At 42.2% G+C, this 19182-nt stretch overlaps 1 protein-coding gene across 2 annotated transcripts in view; it reads right to left on the reverse strand.

Moving 5' to 3' along the window:
- Nucleotides 1–16304, reverse strand: part of dclk1a (doublecortin-like kinase 1a) — a 47098-nt gene extending 30794 nt beyond the window's left edge. The window contains exons 1-4 of one of the 2 annotated variants that reach the window (XM_085289195.1): nt 16052–16304; nt 15068–15463; nt 13703–14052; nt 612–711 (exon numbers count right to left, since the gene is read on the reverse strand). In XM_085289195.1, coding sequence (XP_085145321.1) covers nt 612–711; nt 13703–14052; nt 15068–15428 — 811 coding nt within the window. In that variant the 5' untranslated portion in view covers nt 15429–15463; nt 16052–16304. Of the gene's footprint in view, nt 1–611; nt 712–13702; nt 14053–15067; nt 15567–16051 lie in introns of those variants that run through there. The other variant, XM_085289196.1, reaches the window with a different exon arrangement.
- Nucleotides 16305–19182: the final 2878 nt, after the last annotated feature.

Consider the following 19182-nt stretch of genomic DNA (forward strand, 5'->3'; position numbering starts at 1 on the left):
TCCTCTTGTCATTGTGGGTTCACGCCCTCGGTGGGAGGAAACAACTGAGCCTAATCAGGGCGGTCAGCATTTAAGCCAGGAGGTGACTGCTGTTCTTCGCTGGATCGTTGTCTGCCACGCGTTAGTGAAAGTCAAGTCTACAGCAAAGCTAAGTCAAATGTTTAGAAGTGAACTGTGTAACTATTCCTCGTCTCCCCGTCTCTCCTCCTGGATTCCCTCCCCGTGTGATTCTTTGTGTCGAGTGTGGATGAGTGAACCTGTGGCCGTGAGTGTGGAGAGTTGGAGAACGCGTGACTACCCCCTTGGATTTCCCCAGAGCCCCGTCGCTCACTTAATTGTATATAGCACTGCCCTGCACTTCCTGTAAATACACAAGGTGGATTCTGTAAATAAATTATTGTGTACAGCTGATTCTGGAGTCCTGCGCTTGAGTTCTCCCCGTCAAACCGTAACAATAACAAAGTTGGGGTCATTTAAAGAGTGCTTATAAAATGACTAATGGTTTAAAAAAAAAGATTTGGTTAATTTGATAGAAAATAGAAAGTAAGGAAGGGAGGGAAGAATAAAATAGGAAACGTGAGGATAGAAATGTAAGAGAAGGTATTTCTCACCACTTTCATCCAGCATCAAGTCATCTTGATAGCGGAACTTCTCTGGTCCACAAGCCACGAAGATGTCCTCGTCACCAAAGAAGTCCTGCAGGCATGACACCTGAAAAGATGGAAGAGTTCAGTTTTTGTAAGGTTGGATAAATGCTCAACGTTTTATTCAGGAAAATGAGATTTTCTGACAACAGCAATTTGCTAACATGTTGGCAAATTTAGTCACATAGTCTACTTTAGTCACTTGTAAGCTGCTGATAGTGTTTGTATGTATACATTGCAAACTGCGAGAGCCACTCACATACTCTGCATTGTGCATGCTCACAACACTGGCTTCCTCTGCCTGTGCTCGGGTGAAGGGGCACATTCACTGAGCCCGAGGACTGTGAAGAACACCAGAGGTGTGTGCGTGCTGGTTTTGTTTGGTTCATTTTGTGTGCTCGCCAAACCTCTTTATAGACAGTCCATGTTCCCGACAAGTCCCCAAGCAGCAGCGCTGTGCTGCTTCTGCACCTAATCAGTCTATCAGTAACTATAATGGGACCTTGCTGACTCACTAATTTGTTGATGCACCGTAGCTCATGCACCGGACATCCAGAGAAGCAAGTGGGGTTAAATGAAGGCCAGTATCTTATAAATGGTGGTGAATAACAAAGAGAAGGATGGATGAGGTAGACGGACCTACGGATAAAAGGACTCTGAAGGCGTCGCTGTCATTATTTGATGAGCTCCCTAATGTGCAGTTAAAACCAAAGCCACAGATTTGGTTAACACCACAGTTAGTGTTGGATTATTTTTTAAGGCTGTCTACAGATGGACACCATTTCATTAAGACACGCCTAATAAACACATTGTTCACAAATCTTCAGCTGCAGCACAAGACAGGTGTTATGTGCCTTTTTAATTTGTAAGATCACTGGTTCTCTACCAGGAAGAAACCTCAGCAATGGGCTGTTTATGATGACAAACAGGATGAAAAGCACACCACCGTTCATTTTTTTCCTATTTGATTTAGTCAACAGCTAATTACATATCTGATCTAAACGCTGCGTGAATTGCTCAAATAACTTTAATTACACCCCAAAGGCCAACCATCACACTTCAATTCCAAGACATCAATATTCCAAATGATATTTCTCCACTGGAAACGGTACAGTCAGAAAGGGATTTACTGGAAGACAATAGTTCATTCATCTAGTATGACAAATCTCCTACCAAAAACCTATTAGGAGCTATTATAGTTTAGGCTGCATGCAAGTGTAACACCGCCTGAAGTTAGCACACAAACACAAAGCTTCAGTTATTGCATTTTCATGGCAATTAGCATCTAAGAATCCATTTAGATTCCCATTAGCCACCAATCAGTGCCCCAAAAGAAAGTCACAAATGATGTAACAGCATTATCAGCAAAATGCCAAATAAACAGCAAAGAGGCCATTCTGTGTGTGCGTCTGTGTGTGTCAAGAAGGGAGTTGTCCTGCTTTACCCCCCGTAGACCCACAGATGAGCCAGCGGGGAGATAGAAAACAAGTTTAATCTCAGGCACAGGCTCTCTGTGGAGTATGGATCACTTTCATTTAACTTTTTAAATTAATGCTTGTGTGTGTCTGCATATGTGTGCGTGTGTGTGTGTGTGTGTCTGCATATGTGTGCGTGTGTGTGTGTGTGTGTGTGTGTGTGTCTGCGTGTGGAAATGATATTACTCCAGTTTCATAACAGAGTGCATATTGCTTTGTTCCCTGATGTCCCCTGATAGCGCTGGTGATTATTTCAGGGGCGAGCGGCTCAACTTCCTAACAAGATGGCGTGATACAGATGCCGGAAACATTTCCCAAATGCGTCAGTGCTGACGACTTGGCCATTTCTCTAAAGGTAAAGTTTTTTAATTCGAGTATTTTTCACATTTTTTTCGAAGTGATATCAGATTTTGTGCTTACAGTACACTGAACACAACTTCTACTTTGAAAGCACAGCGATTACTGAAAAGTTTGTCACTGATAATGTTATTGGCTGCTTCAGGCTCAGGCAAACTTTGGTCTCACATACACTCGTGTTTAGTTGCAGCAAGCTGAATCTGTCACCTGTGATGCTCCAATGAACGCATCTCTCTTTGTCTTTACACAGCCTACGTTACATCAGTCACTCTCTAATGACGCATGCTGCTTGGTCAATTAATTAATGAGCTGACTGAAAGAAAATGAATTGCCAATTGTTTAGATAATCAAACACAATTGTGACCTTGTTTTTGAGAGAGAGATGAGAGATGTTGAGCTTCTGAGTCCTGATGATATCTTTGCAATTTGAACTACTGATCTGACAGGGTGAAACAAATGTCAAAGATGCTTTGCTATAAGCTGAAGCAACTGGATGTAATGGCTTTCTTGTCATAATCAAGGACAGGCGAGGTGGTGAGAGTGCTCACTTTCCTGGGAACCCTTCAGTAGGTGTGTCAAGGTTACCTGAGTGGTGAAGACAAGGTTAGGGTTTACCTGCAAGCTCTCATTAATCATAGCCATCTTGAGCCGCTCTCAGCTGCTGTGGCAGTGTCCCCTATCAGCTGTATGGGCTCAGTGGTTAACTTCTTGCAGCATGTGTGGTCGCAGCAAGCACTCTGACCACTGATGTCTGCAGGAAACCACAGGAAACCCAAGTCAGCTGAGAGAAATAACCTCTCCAGAGTATCCTGGGTCTGCTCTGCATCCCCCTCCCAGCAGAACATGCCTGAAACATCTCATCTAGGAGGTGAAAAGGAGGTCCCCTAGCCAGATGCCCAAAGCACCTCATCTAACTCCAAGAGGCCAGCCAGGCACAGCCCAAAAGCACGACATGGACTTGCCATCCTATGGGCTCACCATATGCTATATTGTGTATTTCTCATTTACGTCCCTAAAAACAAGAAAAAAGTGCAACCACACAGATTTTGTCTCCAGGTGTATAACAGACAGCATAACATAAACCAACACATGTGGCTCTCTCCTTTTTGCAAAAACTGCCAAACTGTCCTCGCCCTCTACCTTTTGCCCTCTTGTACTGCATGCAATTATAGTAATTATCATGCTAAGTCTCAGCACCTTTGCACTTTTTTTTAAACACAGAAAAATTACTTTAAACAAATATTTCTTTTGATGGTTTTAGTTTAATACAGCCTTGCATTTGCACAACTGTTTATTAATCAATATGAACCAGTATATTTTTGTGTGTTCATCCATACCAGAGACTGTAGAAATGACTCTTATATATGCATTTTTATGCACAAATCTATGATCTCTAAAAAAGTTTCTTTATTAGAGCTATTCTAACAATGTTTATGTTGTATACACTATATAAAAGAAAATGAGCCAACAATGCTCTCTGATTTGAGGAGCTACAACTGCAAAATGTTGAGTGCAAATATTGATCCACTAGTTGTTTCATCTCTAATGGAAAGATTTTTCTTTTGACGTCTAAGACTCTTCGTTTGAGCCTCATCGATTTAAAACTTGGGCTCTTTTGAAATCTGTGATCTTTATTGGCATGACGCACATCCTGTTGTTCCAATCAATTTGTGCAGGACTGGAGCAGAGGGCTCTATATATCTGTATACATCTGCTGCTCTGAAGCAGTTAGATTGAGTCCTTAAGCCAGGACTGCTGCTATTTAACAAAGACCCTTGTTTGAAATTAGGATATTTGAAGCATATCAACCTGAGAACAACAAAAATACTGGGCAAACACGGAGGGGAAAAAGCAGAGTGTAATAAGATAAATAAGCGAAAGAATGAGGATTCAGGGATGATAAGGACGGGAAGATAAGGACGAGTTTCATCTGGGGCAGCTAATGAGCAACACACAAACACAAACCGTCTACTGAGACTGGTGAGTAAAAGTATAGCTGCCATGGTGATGATGCCCTTAAGGCACTGTTGCATGGTTGATGCATGCCACTGACTGCAACAATGCGTACATGGTGATAAGAGAGCTCCATTATTAATATTTTACCTACTATGAGTATGATTTGCTCATAGTATGATATGATCTGCTTCATTCACACAAATGCAGAAACACGCCCTTGTGGCAAATGACCTGGTTAATGGTGAAAAAAAGATGTTGCGAGAGGAAGAAGCGCTTTTCTGAAACACTCAGGAAGATGGATCAACTGATGATGAAGAGATGAGTGAGCTGGTAAAGGTGAAGAGAACAAAAGGAAAAGAAAACAATCAAAAAGAAAATCAGAGAGAGATTAAACCAAATCATCAAATCCCCTGAGTTAGAGAGGAAGCAAACAGAGGGGGGGGCAGCGGAGAAGATTTATTCCTGACTGCTGCTCCGAGCCCTTATCCGAGCCCAATGACAAAACAAGCCACTTTGATGTTTCTGATGCTCCCTTCTCCCAGAGAACCAGCACAGTTACACAACATCTACTGCTGCTATAAACAAGGCCGGGGTGAGAGAAACGGAGCACCGGAGGAAAAGACTCATCTAAATCTAATCTAGTCTAAAACAGTGAGAGGAGAGCAGAGGAGTGTGGAGATTTCATAATCTTCCCATCAGCTCAGCACCAGTAAGGAAAAAAATGTCAGCTTATTCTTTGCTGGGCCTTATGGGCCTGACCCTGAACTTCTTCCTTTACTGTCCACTGCTATCACGCTTAACAGGCCAGTTTAATAGGTATCACTGTGTTTTATATAACAATGGGGGCAAGTTTTGTTTATTTTCCACAATGGAAAAAAAAACAGTTAGAGAAATCCTTGCAGAATAAGCCTCCAGCTCCCGATCATCGTGCATAAAACAACCAACAGGCCATTATGAAGCTGTTTTATGTCGCCACTGCGCCATCTAGTGTAGAATCACCTAACTCCATGACGTGTCTGTTCCTCGCTCTTTCTTCTATTTGCTTTTCATTTTGTCTTTCAGCACAAATACAAATCATATCTGGGGAAACCTGCAGGTTTTGGTCTTACACGGTGTCGCAGCTAATGCAATGTCCAGAACATCACAGCAAAGGTGGATGAGAAACTGACGCAGGGAAATAACTGCCACCACACGGTGGCGCTGGTTAATAATCACAGGAAGAGGACACAGCCAGTACAAAATCCCACAAATGAAAAAAGAAATTGACTCAATTTACCTTGAATCAAGAGAACTGAAGCACATAAATGTAATGACAAAAGAACAACCTACAATTGAAATTAAACATATGCAAATGTATTCACCTAAATTCGCCTACGTAAAGCTTAAGTAGGAACATCTGGGACTCAAAAGAACTTTAAAAAACACATGAAAACAGTTTAAGTATGCAGATTAATCTACTGTGAGTCATAGCATCTATCCTGTTTTTTATAAGATCGCACATAACATATGGCATATACAGTGTTAATGCTTATTTGGCAAGGAAAAATGCACACACACACATTTAAATCAAAGCATCTGCCTGGCTCTCACTTTCCATCCACTCTCGTGAATCATATGCTGGTAGCAAATGATCAGTGACAACACTTCTCGCTCTACTCATTTGGATCGCCTATTTATGTCCCTCTGTCTGATTTCAGGAGCTGACAGGTGGAAGACACACCTGTCAGCTCCTGTCACATTTTAGTGGGAATTTCTGACAGCCAATCATAGATAGAGACGATAATGTGTAACTACGTGAGGCTGCATGCAATTGTATTTACTACTAGGTAACAGGAGGTTGAATTCTGCTTAAATTTCACTTAGTTCGTACTCTTGATTTCACATCACTAGTCACTCAGTTGATATTGTTGGCTTTTGAACAAATCAGCATAGGTGGGAGTTTGTGATTTTGATCATTCAATGACTTTTATGAACCAGAAATAATCCCAATTAATTAAAAAAGAAAACAAAAATACAAATGAGTCTGTACCCTTCCTGCACCTCATTTTTGGGTACTTTTTAAAATGTTTTTTCTTTCTCTGTTAACAAACTTAGTCAAACATATGGCTACAATTCCAGAATTTAAAAAAAAAGAAACAAGAGCAGAAGGAGAAGAAAAGAAGATTCAACCACTAATCTTTTGCACCACAATAGATGGTGAGGTCAACATAATCCAGCCCACGGAAATGCCACGTCTCAGACTGAGGAGGAGCTGTCTGTGGTGCTGAATCGACCGTAGCGAGCCAACAGGGCCTTTCACGCTGCTCTGAAAAAAACTTTCCTTGTAAGGATACCGAAGATGGGAGGGTAGACAGATGGAACTGACAGACACACAGACTGACGGATTAACTGACAGATGCTCTGACACAAATATGGATATACAGAAACAACAAAGGGTAAAGTGTTTGTTTCTATCATTCAGAGCCTCTGATGTGAAGAAAAAAAACCATGACACTGACTGACAAAGCTTTAATATTTAAGCAGCAATAAAGCATCACCAAAAACATTCTCACATGAAACAACTAAAGCTAATTTCCTTATTCTTCTAATCACCTCCTAATGTCCTCGTAGACCCAGAGGAGACGCAGAGAAGTGCAGAGCCACCTGACTAAAGGACAGAGAGACAGTGATCTAACAGAGATCAGGACACTGTCCGTACCCTGACGGTGAATTTACACGTGACCTCCCGCTGATTTAATCAGCACAACGCAAAGAGCCCAGTTTCACCAGAAACTGAATGTGAACTGACAGAGAGGAGCGGGGAACAAGGGATGGCAGGAAGAACCGGGGGGAAAGCAAACAGAAGAAACAAAAAGCAGCATTGATGTGGGGCCAATTAACTGTGCAGCAGGCTGAGTTGGCGCTGGTGTTACTGCGTTCACCTCAAACCAGAGCAGCAGGCTGCCTGCCTGCCTGGCTGGATGCTTTGTTGCATAACAGCTTGTGTAACTGCTTCTGGCCTCCACAGGGAGAAAGCAAACTTTCTTGTGAAGCTGTTTGATGCACGTCTTTCTAAATTTGACAACATCTTCCTGTCATTCATTTGTGTAAAGATGTTTTTCCTCCTTCTTTCTCTTTCAAGCTACTGGTTTCAGCCAATAGTGGGAAACCGGTGCGCGTGCAGGAGCACGTGTGTGTGATGCATAAAATATGAATGTATGCTGAATTAATGAGCTAAAACAGGTTTTTAGAGCCTAAGTAAGCGGGTGCCATGGGATCAATTAAGTGAGCAGCGAGGAAGCAGTCTAACTAACTGCTAAGCAGAACAAACTTGAGGGCTGAGATGGAATACTCTTTCATGGTTGATTCACCTGCTGATCACGCTCTCAATTAATCCATAAAATGTAAATTCCATCATACTTTTTTCTGACAAATGCTTTGAAATGTCTTATTTTGCTCAACTAACAGAAGAAAATAAAACCTGTGGCAAGGATTCAAAATCAGGTTAATTATTATACAAAACGAGGCTGGATAAGGATGCGGTCCCAATATGCTACTTGCAATAAACATAAACAAACATTTACCAATAAATCAAGAACAAATAAGTCGTCAGTCCAAGACTGACTGACTCAACCACGGCTAAACAAATCTTCCAATATGGCTTCCAATTAAAATGTAACTTCAGCCTTTTTTAACTGCAATAATAGAGGAAAGACAAACATGCACTACTCTATAATGCATAACATGCAGATTAAACGCTGACCTTTTGAAGTTGATGCTGATAGACAGAAATAAAGAACAATGAGCAATAGTGCAGGCTCTGATGATGGTTTAAAAAACATTCATGACACCATTAAAAAAATGCATAATAATAAGTGTAGTGAGTTGTGCTGACTACCCACTACTGCATTAAATACAACTCTTGGTCATAAAGGATGCAAAGATTTTGCTTCTGAAGGTTTGGTTCTGTTAGCCACACATTAACATTTATCTTTTGCGATTTTAAAACTTCTGAGGTGTTTATTAACAAAGCACGGCATTTTTGCCTTCCAGCTGGCCTGGATAAGCTTTGTTCAAATAAGATATATCTTCTGTCACATTAGACAAAATCTAATCTGACAGATGATATGTGTCAGTCCGACTCTTTAAGCAGCCAAAAGCATGAAGCTGGAATCCAATCTTTCAAATGCAGATTCATTTGAGGCAGATTAGAGAATGAGTGACTCAGGAAGTGAATGAGTCAGACTGTATATGTATATGTATATGCATGTGCGTGTGCGTGTGTGCGTGTGATAAAGTTGTGGTGTGACTAAGTCCTGAACAGTCTGCCAGGGCTGGAAACGTCTGCCATCGATCCTAATTTGGCAGCAGATCCTCTGACTACAATAGGCTCTCCAATCTGCTACAGTCACTCTTCACTGGTGGACCAAGACACACACACACACAGACTGGTTTACCAAACCAGAAGGAAACAGACGGACAGACAGACAGCCTGACAAAAAAGCCTTCTATATTGCCTGTTTACACACAAAAACAGCAGTATAGTCTTAGCATTTCTGCTTGGGAATGCAAAACTACACTCCACAGTAACAAATTGACTATGTACTAGCAACAAATACACATATCCACACTGTGCTGAGTAACTGTGACTCAGCAGAACAGCAGGAGCAGATGGGGGCTCTGCTTCCCACGATCCTCATATACAGAAAAGGTGACATCATCAACATTAAATACATCCCGCAGCGAATAACAAGATCTAATGCTTTGCATATGAGCATAACATAATTGCTGTCCTTGCGTTCTGTAAGTATCACTAATGTAGCACCTTGTCTATAGTCACTGCAGAGCTGGATTCAGACTCAGAGGGAGAAAGGAGACAGGCACAATTAAAACAATGAAAAACAAAGCAAATATGGAGTAATGTGCAAAAAAAAAAAAGGAGGGTGGGTAGGGAGGGTGGGGGGGCAGAAAGAGCAATGCCATATGTTGCAGCCTCTTGGATTTGGGGATGCATGTCGAGTGTGCTAATTAAATGAAGACTAGACAGCCATGAAAAAAAGAAAACAGCGGAAGGCTGCCAGCAAAGTGACAGACATACTGAGAAAAGTTAGGAGAGAGGACATATAAGACCAGAGGACGTAAAGCTGTGGGGATTGAAAACTGGGTGATGAGGATGAATAATATATGAAGATGCAAATAGAACAGATGCAGTCATGGGTGGAGAGAAAATTTTAAAAGGGGGCGTGGTGGAGAAAAAGGAGGTTGCAGAGGAAACAGAAGATGACGATAAAAGGATATAAGAGATTCTTTTGCCTTGCCAACAAGCAGAAGGACAAGCCAACAATGCAGTTAAAGAAGCGAGAGCTGCACTGCAGATAGTGAACAAGTAGTTCATCACTCCTACAAGTAACCTCTACCTCACCTTAAGAGACGTTATTATGTTGTTTTTTAATACCAAATGTAAAAGAGGGTTGACATAAGAATATAATGGAAAAGGAGATGAACAGTGCATAACCTCTTTAAATTAAATCAAATTAATTGGCAGCAAACAGCAACTTACATGTAACAGTGTTGTGGTTTTTTTCTATAATTTAGCATAATTTCATCATTGAAGGGACGAACAAGTAGACAGGCTGATGCCATTAACCCTAAAGCAACATGGCCACCATGGCATTAAACTTAATGATATGATATGATGCTTTAGGAGAAGTGTGGACTCAAGTAATGTTCCACCTTGTTCAGTTTAGAGAACAAAAATAGCATATCAGCCTATGCTGCTTAATTTACCAATGATTTAAAATATTTCATGGTTTTTTTTGTCTTCTAACTTTATGGAAGTTAATTGACTGTTTGCCAGCTCCTCTTCTTTAGCAGTTTTTTCTCTTTGTTTTGCATATTTTTTCCATTTTAAAACCTTTTCTGTAAGCATTTATACCACTTTGGGTAAGTGTCCCCTTTTTTATGCGTGTTTTAGCTTTAGCATTAGCATTAGCGCTTAATGTGAGAATGCTACTATTTCCCTGTGCTCAACCCCCTGAGGTACAAACTACAAGGTCTGAGTAATGAGACTCTGAATAATAGAATGCAACCGACCTTAGAAATGAGTAATCAGCATCAAGTGCCTGCAGTTAATGGCCAGCGATGCATGAGCAGAAATCTAGATGAATCCATTCAAAAAAGGGTGTGTGTCACTATCCATGCTAAGTGGCCTCAGCAGGCTCAAGGCTGGCAGCTGGGGTCCTACATAATGTGTGTGTGTGTGTGTGTGTGTGTGTGTGTGTGTGTGTGTGTGTGTGTGTGTGTGTGTAAACACAGCTCAAAAGTATTAATAGGCCAGCCGTGTCTGTGTCCTAAGCCACTTATGGCTCGTCTCTGTTCTCCTAAGACCGACCAAGCTACACAATCCCACCATGCTATGATATCACATCAGGTTTGCTGGTTCCTAAGCAACTAGATCAAATCTTCATAGAAACTGGCAGGGTTAAGAGTTTGCCGAGAAATAGGAGATTTGTGGTAACCCCAAAGGCGAAAGGATGGAGCTAAAAATAACAGCTATCAGATACTAAGAGACCAGCATGTTAGCATCAATGTAGCAGTATAGTGGGGGTCGGAACTTGATCTAGATTCTTGCATTACAGTCGGAAATATGATATCCAAATGGACACGGTGGAATGAGCTCACGGAGAGAGTTCACAACTTGTCCAATCTCCATCGCATGCATTATTGCATACATGCATTACTGTAGATAAACACGTAGGTATGCAGGATTTAGAACATCCTAATACTTTATTATTACTGACTAAAATGTACTGGCGGCACTAAGTGTTTGAGATTACATAACATACTAACATAACAAGCACTGCAGAAATATCCCAGCGTTTCCCAAAGACGATTGCTTTCATTTCAACCAAAAGACCTGAAACACTGCACACAGTCAGGTACAGATTCATACATGCACCTGAACCTGCATATAGAAATGAACAGGTGTAACCAAATGACTGACAGCTAAACACATTCCCTCAGCAGCATCTATATGCATGTTTTTCCTTGAACTGAACTTCTGAAGATCGTTTTTCACGTACACGTAAACCCTTCCGCACTGACTCTGTCCTCATTACAGGGGTTAATGAAGGAAAGAAGCCCAAGCTCTGGTTTTCACAAGCTCTCTCTCTCTCTCTCTCTCTCTCTAGGCTCTGCAGCTCTGTTGGGACTCGACGCTACTGCCAGCAAGGCCCAGAAACCTACTTCTGCCGTAGGCTCAATGACTGACGCGGCTCAGCTGACGGCAGCAGGCCACACAGGCAAAACCATGCAAGGACGCGAGCATGCACCTGCGCGCACACTCTACTTAAACCTTAAAGTCCCTTTATCCTTAGGAAATTACCTTTGGCACACTTCTGATATGTCAAAAGGTACATTAGGTAACCCCTGCCATTATTTATCCAAAATGTTACTCCTATGCTTATTCAGACATAATAGTTCATTCATTGGTACTTAAAAAAAAACATGCTGAGGTTAAATTTCTTTAATGAGTTCCCCTTTTTGTAGCCACGCAAAAATGTTCTGAACCCTTTTGCTCGCTGCTTATTCACCAGTAATTCCCACCTTACAAGTTGAATCCCACATTCTCCCCTTTTTCTCCTCTCTTAATAACATAATCGCAAACTCTCCCACAGGCATTAATCGACACCTACGTACAAAATCAGACATAAAAATGCGAAGGAGCTGGATCTGCACTCAGCCCAGCCCAGCTAATTTGGCAGTGTGCGTGTTACCATGCCTACAGGCCCGATCAATACTTTAACTAAAAATAGCATAGCCGTAATACGCTTACTTCAAATTGCAGAAGGCTGAACGTGGCAGGAGCAGAATTTATTCTGTAATTTCCAACATAAGTGTAACCAGTGGCAGAGGAAGTGGGCACTGGGCAAAAGTGTGAGTTTAATCCCCGACAGGAGGTTTCTTAAGACGATTCCAGGATGTTATTGGCTGGGCCTGCGTTCAAACAGCAGGTCACTTCCTGCTGGGTTAGCGGTGGATCATTAAATAGACAGTGTGGCTTCAGAAATGGGATCATAAACCAGTGCGAACACATGCAGATCAATGATTAGAGTTGGGATAGATGCTAGCGCAGTGTATCAAAATGCCTATTAAGCATGAAAATACCACAAGGCAAAGAGAATATTTGTTAAGACGAGTCAAACAGCGCCCTATTAGGAGATAGCTGTATGACACCAAGTAGCCAGACACCCTTTACATCCAGTACAATCTGTTTAACTGATGCTCCTGCTGGCGGTGCATTCAATAACTTACGACATGACCTAGAGAGAGGCAGAGAGAGAGACGGGGGGAGCACGGACAGATGCACAGACAGAAACGATGATGATGATGATGATGTGGGCTGGCGTGAGGGATGGAGTTGGGGACATGAAAGCAAACAGGAAGAGACTGGGGAGTTAAAGCATGTCAGAAGTATAAGCTAAAACCTGACACGCGGGCAGAGACGGCCTCTTTCTCTCTGCACCGTCCTCTTGTTGACACACAGGTGTGAGAAAGAGCACTTGATCTCACACGGCTGCCACGCAGGTCAAGTCCAGTGCTGTTTCCACTCAGACATAAAGAGAGGAATATGTGTGATCCGCGTACACACACTACGTCTGCGTACACAACTGGTTTAAACCCTGTTCTTTTTATAGTGTCTGCCTCCCACCCACTGAGAGAGGAAGCGGGTTAGGTGGGTGGACTATCAAGGGGGGGTATGACTATGATTTCTGGCACACATCGCTGCAGCGTGGGTGAGAACTCAGACTCCATTCATAGATTTCTTTTTTTTACCTTCATTTGACCTCTTTCAGTCTCTGTGCCGCTCTTTCCCTACACAGCTCCGGCTGTGAACGGGGACAAAAATGTTCGTCATTCATAAAAGGCTCAGGATCGTGTTCATTAAATATTTACACCCTTTTTTTGATTCCTTTACCAGACCATAGATCTTCAGTTCCCTTCTCCAATCCAGTCTAAAACAGCCATATAATATCTCCCTCTTTTTCTGAGTGTGTCTCTCAGTGGAGACACTCATCATGTGTGACACATCTCCCACTGGCTCCATTGTGAGATTTAGTTCGAATTTAATACAGGCTAACAGCCAATGTCATCCACAATAAAACCAATTCAAAGCCACGTCTAATGTTCTTTGATACCATGCAAACACTAACAGGCTGCTTATCTTCTGCAAGCGCAATTCTATTTACTCCATACAACTACAAATCAGTGAACCGTGTAAGGAATTCTCACCCGTTTGCCATCCACCGTGTAGATCTTCTTCACCACTCCAGAGTCGAGCTTTATGGCGTCTGTGATGTCGGTAAGGACCTGTTCATAGGAATGGGCTGTTTTCTTGTTCAGAAGAATCCTCACTGCTTTCCGGGGCTTCACTCCGCTCCGCACCACCGTCACAAGCTTCGGACGGATGAAGTCCTTGCTTTCGCGACCCTCTGAGGCGGTGGTCTTGGTGCTGCCCAGAGACGGAAGCCCGCGGGACGATGCTGCCGCAGCCTTGACGTTCACTGACCAGTTGGGGTTCACGTTCTTTGCGTAATCCAACTTTTTGTAGGCTTCGGTCGAACTGCAAACATAGCTTTCACCTGTTGGGATGGGGGGTTGGAAAAAAGAGAGGGTATCAAAGATGGATTATTTAGAAAACAGCCAAACAAAAGAGATAATCTTTAGGCTTCTTTTGGCAAAAGAAATAGATTATAAAGAGTAAAAACTATATATTTGGGTGAGAATCTAAAGGTAAACTCTACTGAAGGGGTGAACACCATTCTTTAAAAAAATATACACTCTTATTTGTTCTGCTATATTCAGAGCGACGTGCATATAAAGGATATGATTAACATTGGTTTCAGATCCCTCAAACCATTCAGTGACCCCTGGTGCCCTTTAAATCCTGGAGGAGGCCACTCCCGTCACAATAGAGATGTTTCATCACTGGACGAATGCGATTACTCAGATCAGCTTTGTATTGATCTGAAGCAACCTTTCCATCTCAGGCGATAATTATGCCAGAGTCAGTGGACCCTATCAATGTTGAGGTCAAAGGTTTGTTTTTTTTTCTTTACTGTTTGCACATAATCAACAGTCCATATCATCTAAACCTGCTGCCAACAGCTTAGAGCTCTTCCTCTTTCACCCCTCCTGACCTAATGATATTGGCTTGTAACTTTTAGAGAGTAAAACAGACCAAGATAACCTGAGCTGACACACCGGATATCTGGACCGCCATCTGGCCATCAAATGAGTTGCATAATCTTAAAGCAGTCATCTACAGTGTGCTCACTGGGTTAGGCTTTTTTGTGTGAAGAAATGCCCCCTAAAAGTATCATGTACAGGCTGTTTCATATTATCTATCATTGGGGCTTCTTACTTTACATTTACAGTCTTGTTAGTGACCTTACTCTATGCAGCAGGAGGGGGAGCAAGGGAAGATCACATAACACCTCAGCTCACAGGTCAGGGAGTGTTTACTCTTTTAGAGAGTAGAAGAGAGGCATCCTATTATGTTAGATAACCACAAACATGTTGATAAGGTCATAGATGAGAGGAAGTGTGTCTCAGTGCTTTGAATTGTCGCAGATATACATATGTATTTATACTGACCTTCTACTAGCTGTTCAATATTGGTGATTTTCTTTGACCCATCCAGGGTGTATATGGTCCGGACGCCCTGAGGCAGGTTGACATTGTCGGATAGGGAACGGGTCAGGTCCGCCAGCAGGGCGTCAAAGGTCCGGAACCTGTCAGCAGAAATGGCGTACACAATCCCATTGAAGTACCGGTCTCCATTGCGGTAGAAGCGGACTTTCTTGGCTCTCTTCTCCGCACTCAGTGTCTTCAGGGTCCGGGTCCGGTACAGACTGCAGTGGGCGCTGTGTGTGGGACTCAGCACACCGTTCATCTTCGCACTAGAGCGGCTGTGCCTCTGACCTTTGTCCCGCTCGTCAAAATGCTCCATCTCCATTTCGCTACCGAGGCTCACAAGTACGGCAGTACTGTCTGGGAAACAACAAAGAGGAGGGGAGGGGAGGGAGAAGATAAAGTTTGAACTACCGAATAACAAATGAAAAGGAGGTGCCGAAAATGAATATCCGACCCAAGAGAGGTTCGGAAGGCTGATATAACCGCCAGCCGGTATCCGTCGCTGGCGCACTGTCTCAAAATACCCCACTAATGACAGATTAAGTGCTCTTAAGCCGAGCAGTGGACAGTGCGCTTCTTGACGACCCACGCTGTGTGTGACAGTGCGCCCGAGCTACTGTGACGCGCAGATGGCTGGAGAGCCTCGGTCACGAATCGATAATAACCTATTAATTTGGCCCTATAAATATTCAGAAGAGCCGCAGCTGGACCAACATCCCTCCTGGGCCGGAGTTAAAACACAACATCGCGGTCCCGTTATAGATGCCCATCATTAAAATATGCCAGGTTATATTCTGCAGTCCCAAAAAGACTCGTTAAAAACATATAAAAGTGTGTTTCAAGACTTTGCAGCAAACCACAAATAAAACAGTTAATCACGCTGGTATGAGATGATAATAATAATTATGATAATAATAATTTTAAAAAGCAACTGCTCAGGCTTACCTACGCGAGCAATTAACGCTTCTGTGACGGTCACCTCCAGTCTGACTGACGCTTTAATTCCCAGCAGATGTGAGAAAGGAGTTCAGTGTCCCTGACACTGGACGCCGGTGATATGTGATGCTGTCCTGGCTGCAGTGTGTGAGCCCCCCCTGTGCGTCTCTTTGTTGTCCGGTTGATGTGCCCCACCACACCAAACCAGTGAATACGTGCGTGTGTGTGCTTGTGTGCGCGTTGTGAGAAAGCAAGCAGCAGAGGCTGGACTGGAAATGGACTTGGTAGCAGCTGCTTCCCCTCCCATTCTCTTTTCTGTTTTTTTTTTTACACCCACCCTTTCTCTCTCCTCCTCCACGTCACTCTGTCGTGATTTTCATTCGGCGCCCCCACCCCTCATTAGGATGCAACCACACGCTTCCCACCCGTGCTGGGGAGGATGTTGGTCCTGCACCCCCACCCAGCCCCTCAAAAGCACGCGTAAACTGAGGTGGGTGGATGGTGGTGTCAACCCTGCTTTGTGGCATTTTAAATCATCACTGTGGTGCTCAGTAAAGAGAGAAAACAGATATTTTTCTGTGATTATTTTCCAGTTTAATTCCCTCCTCATATTTCACATAAATCATTATTTATAGCTTAACTGATCGTAAATGCAGCATTGTGTTTAACCCACATTTGCACGTGGGTTGTTATGTAATACTTTAACTCTATACACAAACCCACATGCTGTATTTCTTCTACAATGACTTACTGTTGTTGCTGTATGAAGACTTTTTTTTCTTGGGAATTAAATGTATGGATGAGCTCAAAAGAGGTTCAGTTACACTGAATTCATCAACGCAGAGAACTGAGAGATGTAAATGATGCTTCTGTCTCGTTTCTTCCTATGAGCTTTGAAATTTGAGGTTAAGACAGGAACCAGTCTCACAGTGCAGGAAGAGATAAAGACCGCTGACCTACATCATAGACTCCAGAGACTACAAAAATCCCACTCCACCACTCACTAATGAACCACACACATGCATGTGCGTATTATCTAACATTTATATGTGCCAGTGATGATGATAAAAAAAAGAAGAACAAGAAGGTGCCGTCAATTTCTCACATCTTTGCCATTCGTTTATTTTATTTACAGCGTTATGTTTTGATGATGTCACTTTCATCAGTAATAATACAGAGTCTTTCTCTGTGTCTTTGTGTGTGATAATGAAACACCACAGCCTACCATGCTAGCCATGATCATCCCTTTATGACCACAGTGCTCCCATATTCTCATGGCTGCTTCCATCAGAAGATGGGTCCTTCCAGCAGGATAACATACCGTGTCCCAAAGCTCAGATCAACACAAACTGGTGTCTTGAACATGACAATGAGTTCAGTGCACTCGAATGTCCTCAACAGTCACCAGATTTCAGTCCACTAAAGTTCCTTTGGGATGTAGTTTAAGGAGGTTATGATGGATGTGCAACCAATAAATCTGCAGCAACTGTGTGACACTATCCTGTCAATATGGTACAAACTCTCAGAGGAACGTGTCCAGCACCTTGCTGAATTTGTGCCACAACAAAATAAGCATTGTTGAGAGCAATGTGTGTAAATGTGGGTCCAACCCAGTACTTGTACCTGATAAAGTGGCCTGTGAGTGCCCATGAATTCTTTACTGTGTGAGAGTGAAAGACAAATAAATACATTTAAAATAAAATAATTTAAAAAAACACACCCACAATTTTTTTTTCTATTTTGGGGACTTGGTGTGCGTCACAAACAGAGAGGAGATGACACTCTCAGACATAATGTGATTTTCAAAAGAGAGTCAGATATGTCAGATTTATAAATTTCCACATTTTGTTCAAATAACAGATGAGAGCGCAGAGAAATGGATTTTGGTGTTGTGGTAGACTTAAAACAAACATATCTGATATTAGAACTGACAAAATGTGAGGTACACTGTGAAAGCAGCTCTGTTTGTCTTAGGATCATACAGTATCTTGCAGTTAGCAAGCAGCATTTCATAGTAATCAAGCATTTCAAACATATATTGCTTCCATCTACATTTGTGTCACCAGTGCCACTGACTAATTACAGACCGGGTGGAACAAAATCAGAATGAAATAAGCTTGGAAATACTGCATCCATACTAATTAGGTAAGTTCTTCATTTCTTCAATTCTTCATAGAGGCCAACTCTTGAAGCGTAGCACAGCATGACTCGTAGCAGATATAAAGAGAAGTGTGTGTGGTTAAGACTTTTAAGCCTCCATGTGGGCATGTATGATTTTATTTGTATATTATGTATGTAAGTGGACAGTTTTACAATCATAAAAACATATTTTTATGCCAAGCTCCTTTTCTCAGCAATGTGCATAACGGCCACGTTTTCATTCAAATGTTAGAAAAACACAAAAAGGCACGATGTAGAACACTTCTGCAAATACACTTCTGTGAGGTTATGATAAAGAAGCTGAAGCTCAATTGGATGGATTTATGGACTGATAACTGATATTGAAGTCTCATCTGGAGTAATTAAAACCTGCTTTCAATTTACAACCTGTGATTAATGTATTTTGATGCAATGCTTTCACACTACACAGAAGGGTGTGTGAACACGTGTGCTACCACAAAAGTGCGCGAGCCAAATGAATTAGCATAGTAATGCAGCAGTATTGTGAATCATTGTGTTTTGAGAGTCGCTGTTGTGATTTGTCATTCTCTTTCACCTGTCAGGAGAAGACATTTGGGTAGTTCCTCTGTGGCTGTGTGATTCATCGGCAAGACGCATTGAGTTGTAATAAATAAAAAAAGCTTATACGTGAAATTGAGATGGCAGAAGACTAGAGACTAGTTAGAAGGAGAGAGTGGTACACTGCAAATGTGCTCAGTGTTTCATGAGGCGATGTGAACTGGCTATGTCTAAATGAAGTCATGAATCTAAGATAAACAAGCTGTTGTGGATCACACTTAGAAGCGTACACCAAGTCAGCCATATCAAAAAGTAAATACCAGCTCAATAAACAAATTCCTCCCGTGGAAATTGAAGCATTAGGACTCGAGCTGATCAGGCGATACTTTTCAGAGGATTTACAGGGACAGGACAAAAAAATTAAATTATACAATTTATGCCTATGGCACCATGTTGTCTGC

The sequence above is a fragment of the Mchenga conophoros genome, linkage group LG10 (assembly GCF_057382185.1).
Source record: "Mchenga conophoros isolate Kocher_MC1m ecotype Shallow Benthic linkage group LG10, M_conophoros_male_GT1.1, whole genome shotgun sequence".
Lineage (NCBI taxonomy): Eukaryota > Metazoa > Chordata > Actinopteri > Cichliformes > Cichlidae > Mchenga > Mchenga conophoros.